The following is a 13,129-nucleotide window of genomic DNA, read 5'->3' on the forward strand; positions in this document are numbered from 1 at the left end:
AATGACACGTCTTCGTATCAATACAGCTTCCGACTGATTCAATGCAAGGTGCAACTTCCTTCCTCCTCACATCAGTTCTGGAATTTTCTGACAGTAGCAGCACTGCTAGATGCTCAGGCAGTCGCCCTGATGGGCAAAACCACGGCTTTGGGTTAGCCTGACCTACAACTTGTCTTGGGATGTCACTCAAAGCTCAAATGTCACTCAGTTGTGCCCTGGCCTAATACATTGCAGCTTCCAACAAGGAAACCCCTGATGTAAGATGGGACATGTCACAAAACTCAAGCTCAGCTTTTCCTCATGTTGACATCATGGCCTTCAACGAAGTGGCGTTACATCAATGCAGCTTTTGTAAACACGATCTGTTGGCCTCACACCTCAAATTTCAGTCCACCCAATTAGTTCTGACCACCAAAACAACCATACAGCCCTATAAACCTGTTCTGTACCCAGAGTCCATGAATGACCATTCATTCCATCATTGTAAATAGCAGGGACCCCAGGTTTTGTGGGCACCAGTGTATGTCTCGTATATTCCTTGCATTCTCCCCCACCCCCCAAGCCAGGAGTGTGATAGAATACTCCCCACTTGCCTAGCAGATCCAACAACACCCAAGAAGCTTGACACCATCCTGGGCAGAGCAACCTCCGCTTAATTGTCACCCCTTCTACCACACCCCTCCACTGGCAGCAGTGTGTACCATGTCTAAGGTGCATTGCAGTAACTCACCAAGGCTCCTGTGACAACATCCTGGGAATCCCATGGAAGATGAGCACTTATTGCTTAAGTTTCTCTTTTATCTGTTCACTGCTCAAGACATTGTGGTAGGACACTGTAAAGCCCAAAGGATAATGAAGCCATGCACATTCAAAGCATGAAACTGTTGTGGAGACAGTACACTGAACTTCACTCAGTACATGCCACTCCTATCTTGCAATCATTTATCCAAGTACCACTGTAGGCATTCAGGTACATCACACTGCAGTTCAGTGTTGAGAGAGCATCACATTGTTGGAGGCGCTGTCTTTCAAATAAGATATTGAATTTTTAATTGTCAAGATGTGCTGCCTGGTGTGCCTTGATACGTTTCACTATTGACCATATACGTCAGCAAGTGTAAGGTTATATGGACATAAATAGTAAACGGTGAGGGCCTGTAGAAACTTGGGTGTGTCCATGCGAACGGGTTATTGAAACATTGTCAACTGTTACAGTGATTAGTCAAAAAGGCAAATGAACTTCTAGTCTTTGTGTCTGGGGACTAGTGAACAGCAGGGTCAAAGGCATTCTTCAAGAATACAATGCCCTAGTTAGGCCACTCCAATAGTACAGTAAGCAGTCTGGACTCCTCACCCCATAAGCAATATCATGGTCTTGGAGGAAGTGGAATCTAGTTTAATAGAGTGACATCTTGACTCATAAGGGTTAAATTACAAGGAGAGATTCCATAATCCCAGTGTTGTATTCCATGGAATTTAGAAAGTGATTGAATTAAAATTTTGAAGATATAAAGGGGCGAGGCCAGGTAGAGAGACATGATTTCCACTGGTTGAGGAGTCTAGGACCGGGAGCATAGTCTAAAACCTGCTGCCACATTTTCCTGGAGTGAAATTAAGAAAGATTGCTACACACAGGGGATGTTAGAATTTTCAAACTCAAAAGACAAATGTGGTGAATTTGAAATCCAAGATTGGTTGTTTTTTTTTGCAAACGAGAAGTCTAAAGTGATAGAATTGAATTGAGTTGCAAATTGATGGTCTCATTGTGTAGGGGAGTAGCTCATAAAATAGCTGCTCTGATCTGTCTCTTCAGCCTCTCAGTTTGCTGCAAAAGATCCTGTGATCAATGTGCATTAAAGACCAGGGGGAGTTTCCTCAGGCGTAATGCCTCACATGTTGTCAAATCACAGCGTGTTGGAAGTATTCAGCATTTGTGGCACCATTTATGGGAGATGTTGGCATTAGCACCAATGCCACCAGATTAGGAAAGCTGAGGCTTTGGATAATGCTCTGGGACAGTTGGTTCAAAATTGTCATGACATCTGATTGAGTTTGAATTTAGTCGTAGAGTCCTACAGCACAAACTGGTCCATGCCGACCAAAATGTCCATCCACACTCACCTCATTTCTCTGCACTTGGCCCATATCCTTCTAAACATTTCCCATCCATGTATTTGTCCAAATGCCTTTTAAATATTGTTAATGTACCCGCCTCAATCACTTCCCCGGCAGCACATTCTTTATGCGTGCCACCCTCTATGTAACAAAGATGTCCCTCAGGCTCCCTTTTATTCTTTCCCCTCTAAACTTACACTGATGCCCTCGAGTCCTTAATTCCCGAACTCTGGGGAAAAAAGACTGAGTGCATGCACCCTATCCATGCCCCTTATGATCTTATACATTTCTATAAGGTCCCCCCTCACTCTCCTATGCTCTAAAGAAAAAAGTCCTAGCTTGTCCAACCTCTCCCTTTAGCTCAGACCATTGAGTCCAGGCAACATCCTTGTAAATTTCTTCTGCACTGTTCCCAGTTTAATAACATCCTTCCTATAGCAAGGTGATCAAAACCGAACACAATACTCCAAGTGCGGCCTCACCAAGGTCCTACACAACTGCAACATAGCTTCCCAACGTCTATACTCAGTGCCCTGACTGATGAAGGTCAGTGTGCTAAAAGCCTTCTTCACTGCTCTGTCTACCTGTAACTCCACTTTTAGAGAACCGGGCACCTGAACTCCAAGGTCCCTCTGTTCCACTGCACTTGTTAAGGCCCTACCATTCACCGTGAAACTCCTACCTTGACTTGACTTTCCAAAATGCAAGGCCTCACATGTCTCTATCTATATTAAACTCCATTTGCCATTTCCCGGCCCTCTTCCCCAGCTGATCAAGGTCCTGCTGCAATTTCTGACAACCTTCCTCACTGTCCACGATACCTCCTATTTTGTTGTCATCTGCAAACTTGCTAATCATACCTTGTATATTCTCATCCAAATCGTCGATGTAGATAACAAACAGTAATGGGTCCAGCACTGACCCCTGAGGCACTCCACTTGTCACAGGCCTCCAGTCTGACAAGCATCTTTCCCTATTACCCTCTGCTTCCATCCAGCAAGCCAGTTGTGGATCCAATTCAGTCCAATATTTCCACTTGTCTTTCTCCACAGTAAACACAAAGGAGAAATAGTCATTGAGAATCTCGTCCATCTCCTGCAGTTCTACACATACATGTCCTTTTTGGTTCTTGTGGGGTCCTATTGCCTCTCTAGTTATTCTTTTTCCTTTAATATATTTAAAGTACCTGTTTGGATTCACCTAATCTCGACCAAGGCTATCCCGTGCCCCCTGTTTGCCCTCCTGATTTCCTCCTTCAGTAAACTCCTATGTTGCCTGTATATCTCCAGGGATTCCTGTTCCTGAGCCATACCTCCCTTTTTTTCTGGTCAAAGCCTCAATATCTCTTGTCAGCCAGGGTTCCCTATTCCTGCCAACCTTGCCCTTCACCCTCACAGGAACATATAGACCTTGAACTTTAACTGTCTCACTTTTAAAGGCCTCCCACTTGCCAGAGATCCCTTTGCCTGCAAACAAACCACTCCAATCAACCCCTGCAAGCTCCTGTCTAATTCCATCACAATCTAATGAATAATTCTGGAATACAAAGTGAGCCTTGGTGATGGTGACATCAAAACCTGTCTGGTGTCTAAGAGGGAAGGAAATCTGCCACCCTGGTCTGGTCTGGTCTACATGTGACTCCAGTCCCACAGCTCTGAAAATAGCCCAGCAAGTCATTCCATTCCAGGCCAATTAGAGACGGCTAGCAACACCTTCATCCTGTGATAGACTATAGGAAGAAAACTCCGCACAGAGGGGATACAGAGTTAGCATTTTGAGTTCAGTATGTTCCTTTTCCACAAGAATTACACCAACGTCTTTTAAACAAGATTTACCACTTTGCCAGCATCATTGATGAGGATTATACAGGACATTGGTTAAGCCACTGTTGGAATATTGCGTGCAATTCTGGTCTCCTTCCTATCAGAAAGATGTTGTGAAACTTGAAAGGGTTCAGAAAAGATTTACAAGGATGTTGCCTGGGTTGGAGGATTTGAGCTACAGGGAGAGGCTGAACAGGCCGAGGCTGTTTTCTCTGGGGCGTTGGAGGCTGAGGGGTGACCTTATAGAGGTTTACAAAATTATGAGGGGCATGAGTAAGGTAAAGCCTTTTCCCTGGGATGGGGGAGTCCACAACTAGAGGGCATAGGTTTAAGGTGAGAGGGGAAAGATATAAAAGGCACCTAAGGGGCAACTTTTTCACACACAGGGTGATGCGTGTATGGAATGAGCTGCCAGAGGAAGTGGTGGAGGCTGATACAATTGCAACATTTAAAAGGTATCTGGGTGGGTACATGAAGAGGAAAAGTTTGGAGGGATATGGGCCAGGTGCTGGCAGGTGGGACTAGATTGGGTTGGGATATCTGGTCGGCATGGACAGGTTGGACTGAAGGGTCTGCTTCCGTGCTGTACATCTCGATGACTCTGTGACTCTTGAGTTTCTGATGTACAATCTCACATTGGAGTTCCACCGGGGTGGGGGGGTTGGTGGTGAGGGCAGGGTGAAGCCACCTGTGGTCAGACAGCCTGCTGGCACTGACCAGGGCAATTGACTGAAAACTGGGTGAGAAAGTTAACAGTGATGAGTGCTCAAGGAGAGAAAAGACATGCCAGCCTTCTTGCGTAAAGATAAATGAAGGCGTGTAGGTGCAATGCGCCTTCCTGTTCAATGCTCCTTGCAGTTTTGCATTGTCCTTTGGAGTTCATTGAGTTTAGGGGTCAGCGACCAGCAGCTGCAGCACAAAACAGAGGGAGCTCGCAGATCTATTTGAGCAGTGCAGATTGTAATCCCTTCAGGATCCAAGGCTCAAATTGAACCTCCGATTACAGTATAGCTTAGCAGAGAGTGCCATCACCATGAGGCACTTTATCTTTCAGGCCAGAGTACCTCATCATCACATGTGACAGGTCTGGAATGTTCCAGTGTGTAGGAAGCTGTAGTTTAAGCCCATGCACAGCATGCCGTGTGTACATATGGCCAGTGTAATGTTCACATTCATTTTGAGAGGGCTAGGTTACAAGAGCAGAGATGTTGAGGATGTATTAGATTAGATTCCCTACACTGTGGAAACAGGCCCTTCAGCCCAACACACCGACCCTCTGAGGAGCAACCCACCCAGACCTATACCCCTACATTAACCCCTTCACCTAACACTATGGGCAATTGAGTATGGCCAATTCACCTAACCTGCACATTTTTGGACTGTGGGAGGAAACCGGAGCACCTGGAGGAAACCCACGCAGACACGGGGAGAATGTGCAAACTCCACACAGTCAGTCGCCTGAGGCGGGAATTGAACCCGGATCTCTGGCTCTGTGAGGCAGCAGTGCTTAGCACTGTGCCACCATGCCGCCCAGGCAGTGGTCAGATTGCATTGTAATGTTGTGAGCAGTTTTGGACCCCATATCTAAGGAAAGATATACTGGTGCTGGAGGAGGTTCAGAGGAAGTTTACAAGAATGATCCCGGGGGAATGAAGGGCTTGTCATATGAGAAGTGGCTGAGAACTCTGGGTCTGTACTTGACAGAGTTTAGAAAGCTGAGAGGAGATCTAATTAAAGCTCGCAGAATACTGAGAGGCCTGGATAGAGTGGACATGAAGAGGATGCTTCCACTAGTAGGAACGACTAGAACCCAGGGGCACGGTCTCAGAGCGAAGGGACGACCCTTCAGAACTGAGATGAGGAGGAATTTCTTCAGCCAGAAGGTGGTGAATCTGTAAAACTCATTGCTGCAGAGGACTGTGAAGGCCAATCACTGAGTGTATTTAAGACGGAGATAGATAGGTTCTTGATCAGTAAGGGATCAAGAGTTACAGAGAGAAGGCAGGAGAGTGAGAATGACAAACATCTCAGTCATGATTGAATGGTGCAGCAGACTCGATGGGCCGATGACCTAATTCTGTTCTGATATCATGGGGAAAAAAAAGAAGAAAAAAGGTGCATTTAAATAGCAGCCTACACAACAATGTGACAAGGCAAAGTGCTTTGCATCAAATCAAGTGATTTTGAAGTGTAGTTACAGTTGTCAAGTAGGACAATATTATGTTCTTGTGTAGTGTGCAACATCAATATGCAGAAGCTATAGAATAGGGTGAAAGATAGTCGCTGAGCTCACCTGTATCACATCAGCAAAAATTACAGGTGGGAAGTCCATTGAATGTCGAATGTAACTTTGCAGAAAGAGGCCATTTGGCCTGCTGTATGCTGGGACTACCCTGCGAGCCCCACTCCCCATCACGGTGCTGCTTGTTTTGTGGTGATGCTAGATTGTAAACCTCTGAGCCTGACTCTATCCCTCACTCATTTAAGAGAAAGCGGCAGCACACCAGTCTAACTTGCCCCTTTTCCCAAGCTGGGAGTAATGTCCACAAGTGCGCTATGACTGGTGATCCGACCCCACCTTGTACTGGGGTAGTGCAGTGATGTCCTTTATTATTTCTGCATGGGAGATGGGTGTTGCTGGCTGGTCCAGTATTTCAGCAGTTAATTGCCAACCACTTGCTGCAGCTCTGGAGTTGCGATAGCCCAGAGTGGGTAAGGATGGTAGACCTCATTTTTAAAAGCCATGATGCAAACCTGATGGATTTTTATAATTGACATGGTCGCTATTAAGGTAGTTCTTTAAATTTTAGATTGATACTTTATTGAAGTCAAGTTTCACACTTTGCTATGTGTCATGAACATTAGCCCAGGTGACTAACCCAGTGCTATTCACATTATGTTAACATAGGTAATAAAAAGAGAGCACATAAAATTAAAGAAAGACAAGCAAGGCACAGGATTCAGTGCATTATTTTAAGATAGGAGAGAAAGGACTGTTGCACAACTCAAGAGATTAAAGGTTTAGATAAAGGCTGTACTTTTCACATGATAACTCCACATGATGAAGGCCCAGCTTTCGCTCCAGCGATTTCTGCAGAGAGTGAAGTTTCAGGCTTCCATTTAGCAGACTCTTTCTGTTTGAAGAGACTCATCTCCCTGTTGCCAGCCAATCTTCCAGTTAGTGCTCTGTAACCAATCTGCTCAACTCCATCCAGACGATCTCTCATCCCAGTTCCACACCGAGTATAGTTGAACTTTGGAGCCAGTCTGACCGCATGATTCAGCTCAGACCCAAAGAGATTAGCTCAACCTTAATCCCAGATGGCTTCAAAGTAATCTGTGTTTAACAGGTCAAACCAGCTCTCCTATCGATCTTGGTGTCTGGCAATGAGGATATTTGAGAATAGTTTCTCATGTCCGCTGGCCAGTTACTTACCCATTCTGTAACGTTCTCGCGACTTCTTTGGTTGCTCTCCTCTTTTATCTTGTAACAGTTTGATGGGGGTTTTGTGCCCAGTGAAAAGCTAATAGAAAGAAAAGCTGTGGGTAATAGAAATGTTCACAAGACATCAGCAAATAATTGTAACTTTTAAAGTAACTGATTCAAAATAGGCTGTGTTCACAATGGTGCTCATAAAATCATTGCAACTGTGTCTGAATCTCTCTTGAATTTCTTTGCTCAACTCCCTCTGCCTCTCTCCCTTTTTATTTCATGTCCCAGACCCAGATATAAAAGTTTGTATACACATCCGAACCGATTCAAGAACAGCTTCTTCCCAGCTGTTATCAGACTTTTAAACAGACCTGTCAAATGTTAATTCTGATCTCTCTCTCTCTGTGTGCAGCTGTATTACTGTATTCTGCACTGTGTTATGTTACCCTGATGCACTTGTAATGGTATGATCTGCTATAGAGCGCAGAAAACAACACTATTCACTGGCCCCCTGTACATGTGACAGCAATAAATCAAACTCAGATTCTACTGAAAGGTTTGTTTTATGGTAATATTAGCAGTGTTGTGTGGCATAGCCATTCAGTCCATCAGTGCCTGTGCTTGCCCTCATAGGCCCACTTCCTTTTTTGCTTCGACCACAAAGTGCTGCAAATATTATCCATTTTCAGGTTCTCCCTCGGCAAGTGGAAATTGTCAAAAATAAAACATGAACGAACTGCAGACACTGGAAATCAAACAAGAACAGAAATTGCTGGAAAAAAAAACTCAGCAGGTCTCGTGGCATCTTTGGAGAGAAATCCGAGTTAACTGTGTGGAACAGAGTGAAGAAGGGTCGAAAGTTGGGTCATGGGACTCGAAAAATATTAACTCTCTGGTTTGTATCTGCAGAAACTGCCAGACCTCATAGAATCCCTACAGTGTGGAAACGGGCCATTCGGCCAAACAAGTCCAACCTGACCCTCCGAAGAGTATCCCACCCAGCCCTATTCCCTTGCCGTATTGCTCTACACTTACCCCAACTAATGCACCTAACCTACGCATCCCTGAACACCATGGGCAATTTCCCATGGCCAATCCACCCAAACTGCACAGCTTTGGACTGTGGGAGGAAACCGGAGCACCCAGAGGAAACCCAAGCAGGAATCGAATCCTGGCACTGAGACAGCAGTGCTAACCACTGAGCCACCATGCCGCTCCAAACCTGCAGACCTGCTGAGTTTTTCCAGCAATTTGTTGTTTTCGAAATTGGTTAGCTTTGTGGAACAAACATTTAGACAGTGTGGTTGCAAAACATATTCCTGGCAAATGTGATGGTAGTGTGCTTCACATGGGGCCCAGCTTTTCCCATTCTCCCTTTGCCTTCGTGCAGGAGCTGTCTTCCTGCGATTCAGAGTGACTCACTCTCACCGATTTATTTCTTCTCGTTTGTCTGTCCGTCCCTCCCTCACAGGTTTCTGGTCAGTTTCATGGTGGATGCCCGCGGCGGATCCATGCGAGGTAGCCGTCACAACGGAATGCGCATTGTCATCCCGCCCCGCAAGTGTACCGCACCCACACGCATCACTTGCCGCCTGGTGAAGAGACACAAACTGGCCAGCCCGCCCCCCATGGTGGAGGGCGAAGGATTGGCCAGTCGGCTGGTTGAAGTTGGACCATCGGGTGCCCAGTTCTTGGGGTAAGTCGCCGCCTCACTCTTCCTGACCACCGCAGAAGCCTCATCTTCTGTTCTTTTCTTATTGCTTTTCTGTGTGTGTGTGTGTGTGTGTGTGTGTGTGTGTGTGCGCGCACGTGTGTGTGCACGCGTGCGTGTGTGTGTGTGTATTTTGCAGGTGAAAGCTGACCAATCCTCCCAACGGTAGCTTTTGGTTTGAACGTGAGGAGAGCGTCAAAGGTCAGAGGAACAAGAAGGTCTATAGCCCCCTGTAAACGCACGGAGCTTATGAAATATTGTGTGCCAGTTTTGTTTTTTAAAAATTCCTTTTTAAATTTAGCAACTTAGAGGAGGAAATTCGTGAAAAGGCTTAACGGTGGCCGAATGGAATACCATAATATTCTACCAAACGGGAACTAAAATTGGACATCTTTGTTTGATCATTGGCAAACACCCAAAGTTGAGGAACCCTCCAAACAGCCCACTGTGATTTTGGCTGTCAATACTCCGCAGAACCGGGTGAAATTTCTTTGCTCATTCTGTTAGTGTGAAGTCTTGCGAATGCTCCATTTAAATTCTGGATACTGTTGGGAATGACAGTTTCTTCATTGTTTTTTTACTCCACTTTTTTGTTTCCCTTTACTGCTGCATGGATGTTTTTTTTTCAGTAAACTGCACCTTCCTACCAACCCTCCCCCTCTCACCGAGGGCGAGAGCTTGGTTAGCCGAATCCTGCAGCTGGGGCCACGAGGAACAAAATTTATTGGGTAGGATGTTTCTTAAAAAAAGATACAAACTGTCACAGCAGATTTTAATTTTGTTTTGAATTTTCTTTGGTTTTTATTTTAGTCATTCCCCATGTATTTCTTTTCTGCTACTTTCTTTTCATTTTGGAAAGAGCAACTTTCAGTTCTGTCACCGGAAAGATAATCATAGTGGCTTGATCTATCAGAGCTATGTTGTTTTTAAGCTTGACGCTAGGCATGTTTTTCTATTCACTGCAAGCATCCTGCCTTCATGACCGCTTTACTCCTGTATGTCACCTCTTCAAATCTCTCTCGGCCACATCAAATGCATTCAGTAAACTGTGAGGGCTGTTCACATTCATTACTGGTATAGAGAAGGTATCAGCGGAAATGACAACTAGAATGTTTGCCCCCATGCACAAGGGGCAACGTGATTTTGGAAAGAGGTGCAGAGATAATGAGACGTCCAGTCATCCTGTGGCAGAAATTTGTTGGTTTTCATTACCTTTACAATGGGTCAGTGCAAAAGGACCCCTGTGTTCATTAGTTTCGGGAGAATAAGCATGTGGTACATCTTGTAAAGTGCTGGAACAGGCCTACATAGTTAGTTTGGGACTGCATGCTTCACACCTTCTTAAAATTAACATTGAAATTGGTTTTCGTTCTGGATTGCCTCAAAATGTGAGGGTCTCTGAAGTACGTCTGCTTAAGATTGTCAGAAATTTGGTGTCATACAACTACTCAAGAACGTAAGGTGGTCCTGAGCACTTCTGCCTTGCAAAACGTAGGTTTTAAACATTTTATGCAACAATTTGGTCCATTCCCAATTATCTTGATACATTTTCAAAGGTTTGGTACGTTCTCTATATCCATGTTTCCATTCTGGATGTCTTGCTGCACTACACACAGGATATGATCGATCTGCCAAAGTGTTTTATTTTTATAAACGGGACAGTGTAAGAGTTTCGGTGCCGAATGAGGCTGTATTTCCAAGGTGGAACCCAACTGAGTCTTGAATGTCCATTGCATCCTTCAGTAATCCCATATGCTTTTCCACACATTTGCACAAATGGTTTTCTGTGTATGTCCAATGTTGAATATTATGAAGTCGAATGTTAGAAATGTGAATAACCGGAGACATTTCTTCATTCCCAATATTCTGGCCAAAAGAGGGATTGGTGGGGGAATGGGGTCTGGAGTGGGTCATTGCAAATGGGGGCATCTTGCACTGTATTGTCAATTGTTAAAGTATAAAAATGTCAGTGCTACAACACTTTTGATACAATGAAGCCTCTTTAAAAGCCCACTTGAAAATTATTGTTAAGTTTCACTCAAATGCTTGACGTCCTTTGGTGGACCAACAAAACAAAACCGTGGAAATGCGTAAGTTCCATAGTCACTGAAATGTTTCATCTTACAGCAACTTCCTCCTTTCTTCATTGGCAATGGTTTTGTTCATTTTGATTTTAAGTGAACAATACAGCCTATATAGGCAACCGAAAAGCAAGCTGTCTTAATGTTGCTTATGAGGGGGTTTGTAACTAAGACATCATGGTGCTTTTAAAGATTTGAATTTCACTTCTGTATGTAACCCTTTGAGTGCGGTCGCTCAAGTAAAACGTGAAACTTTTCCCTTTGTGACTTCTACGATCTTTAAATATACAGAGAGAGCAACATTCTTTCCAAAGAAAAGTTCAAGAATCAAAAAAGAAACATGAAGTTTCCAGTTTGCTATCCCAATTCTCAAAGGGTTAAAATGACCAAATTTACAAATGGGAGGGGTTCAAACTGCAATCCCTGGTTTAGAAAAGAAGTTGAATTTATTTCCCAAAATAAGATTTTTAAAGAAAATTAGATGGAGGTTGCACTGGTCTGCCGAATATGGATAAGACAAAAGAGTCTGTTTTCTTTCTAGCCCAGTGATTGTGGAGATCCCACATTTTGGGTCAATGCGGGACAAAGAAAGGGAGCTTATCGTGCTGCGAAGTGAAAATGGAGAAGTCTGGAAGGAGCACCAATATGACTGTAAAGAACAGGAGCTCAATGAGATATTGAATGGCATGGATGAAGGTGAGCATCCATTTTTGGCAGGTCATTCAGTCCCCACCAGCTGATACCCTGTGATATCCTTTGTCACAAGCCTTTCAGAGGACCATCACTTTATTGTCTCATGTCTGTTGAACAACAGCCCGAAGCTTTTTGGAGTTACTATCTTGTGTATAGTTTTTACAAAGAAAATGTGACAGAGACCCACGAAATGCGAGTCTGAATACTGGGAGAGGGTTTATTTACTGCTTATTTCTATACCTGAGTACGTTGACAAGGTAGGAGTTCCACTGGCACTTATAACAGATCTGCCTTGATTACATCTAGCAACATTACCCCTCTTCCCTCCTGAGATTTTCCTTCTCATTTTCCTGGGAGCAGTTCTCAGCTCCATGCCGGATTTTGGCTAAGCAGCAGCACACTAGCCTCTGAGTGTGAAGTGAATATGTCCTGTCCATACTTGAATTGATAGTGCAGATTGGCAGCTTAGTGCACAAGCGAGTGAGTGCTGCACTGTTTGAGATGTCACCTTTGAGGTGAGTTGTTGAAATGAGAAGTTAAACTGACTGGTCTGTAATTGCTGGGCTGGTCTTTGCAGCTTATTTTTTTAAACAAGGGCAAAGCTTTCCAGTTCTCTAATCCTCTGGCACGACCCCTGAATCCACGGAATACCAGTGCCTCTGCAATTCTCACCCTCACTTGGAGTCATTGAGATGTACAGGGCGGAAACAGACCCTTCGGTCCAACTCATCTATGCCGACCAGATATCCCAACCCAATCTTGTCCCACCTGCCAGCACCCAGCCCATATCCCTCCAAACCCTTCCTATTCATATACCCATCCAAATGCCTTTTAAATGTTGCAATCGTACCAGCCTCCACCACTTCCTCTGGCAGCTCATTCTACACACATACCACCCTTTGCATGAAAAAGTTGCCCCTTAGGTCTTTTTTGTATCTTTCCCCTCTCATCCAAAACCTATGCCCTTTTGTTCCGGACTCCCCATCCCAAGGAAAAGACTTTGTCTATTTATTCTATCCATGCCCCTCATAATTTTGTAAACCTCTATAAGGTCACCCCTCAGCATCTGACGCTCCAGGGAAAACAGCCCCATCCTGTTCAGCCTCTCCCTGCAGCTCAAATCCTCCAGCCCTGGCAACATCCTTGTAAATCTTTTCTGAACCCTTTCAAGTTTCACAACATCTTTTCGATAGGAAGGATACCAGAATTGCACGCAATATTCCAACTGGCCTAACCAATGTCCTGTACAGCCGCAACATGACCTCCCAACTCC

At 44.6% G+C, this 13,129-nt stretch overlaps 1 protein-coding gene across 8 annotated transcripts in view; it reads left to right on the forward strand.

The window, feature by feature from the left end:
- ank3b (ankyrin 3b) overlaps positions 1–13,129 on the forward strand; it is a 737,210-nt gene that overhangs the window by 634,723 nt on the left and 89,358 nt on the right. For all 8 annotated transcript variants that reach the window (XM_043712330.1, XM_043712329.1, XM_043712328.1 and 5 more), the window contains 2 exons: positions 8,843–9,067; positions 11,705–11,859. In XM_043712330.1, the coding sequence (XP_043568265.1) occupies positions 8,843–9,067; positions 11,705–11,859 (380 nt within the window). The remainder of the gene's footprint in view (positions 1–8,842; positions 9,068–11,704; positions 11,860–13,129) is intronic.

This window comes from Chiloscyllium plagiosum, chromosome 22 (assembly GCF_004010195.1).
Source record: "Chiloscyllium plagiosum isolate BGI_BamShark_2017 chromosome 22, ASM401019v2, whole genome shotgun sequence".
Taxonomy (NCBI): domain Eukaryota; kingdom Metazoa; phylum Chordata; class Chondrichthyes; order Orectolobiformes; family Hemiscylliidae; genus Chiloscyllium; species Chiloscyllium plagiosum.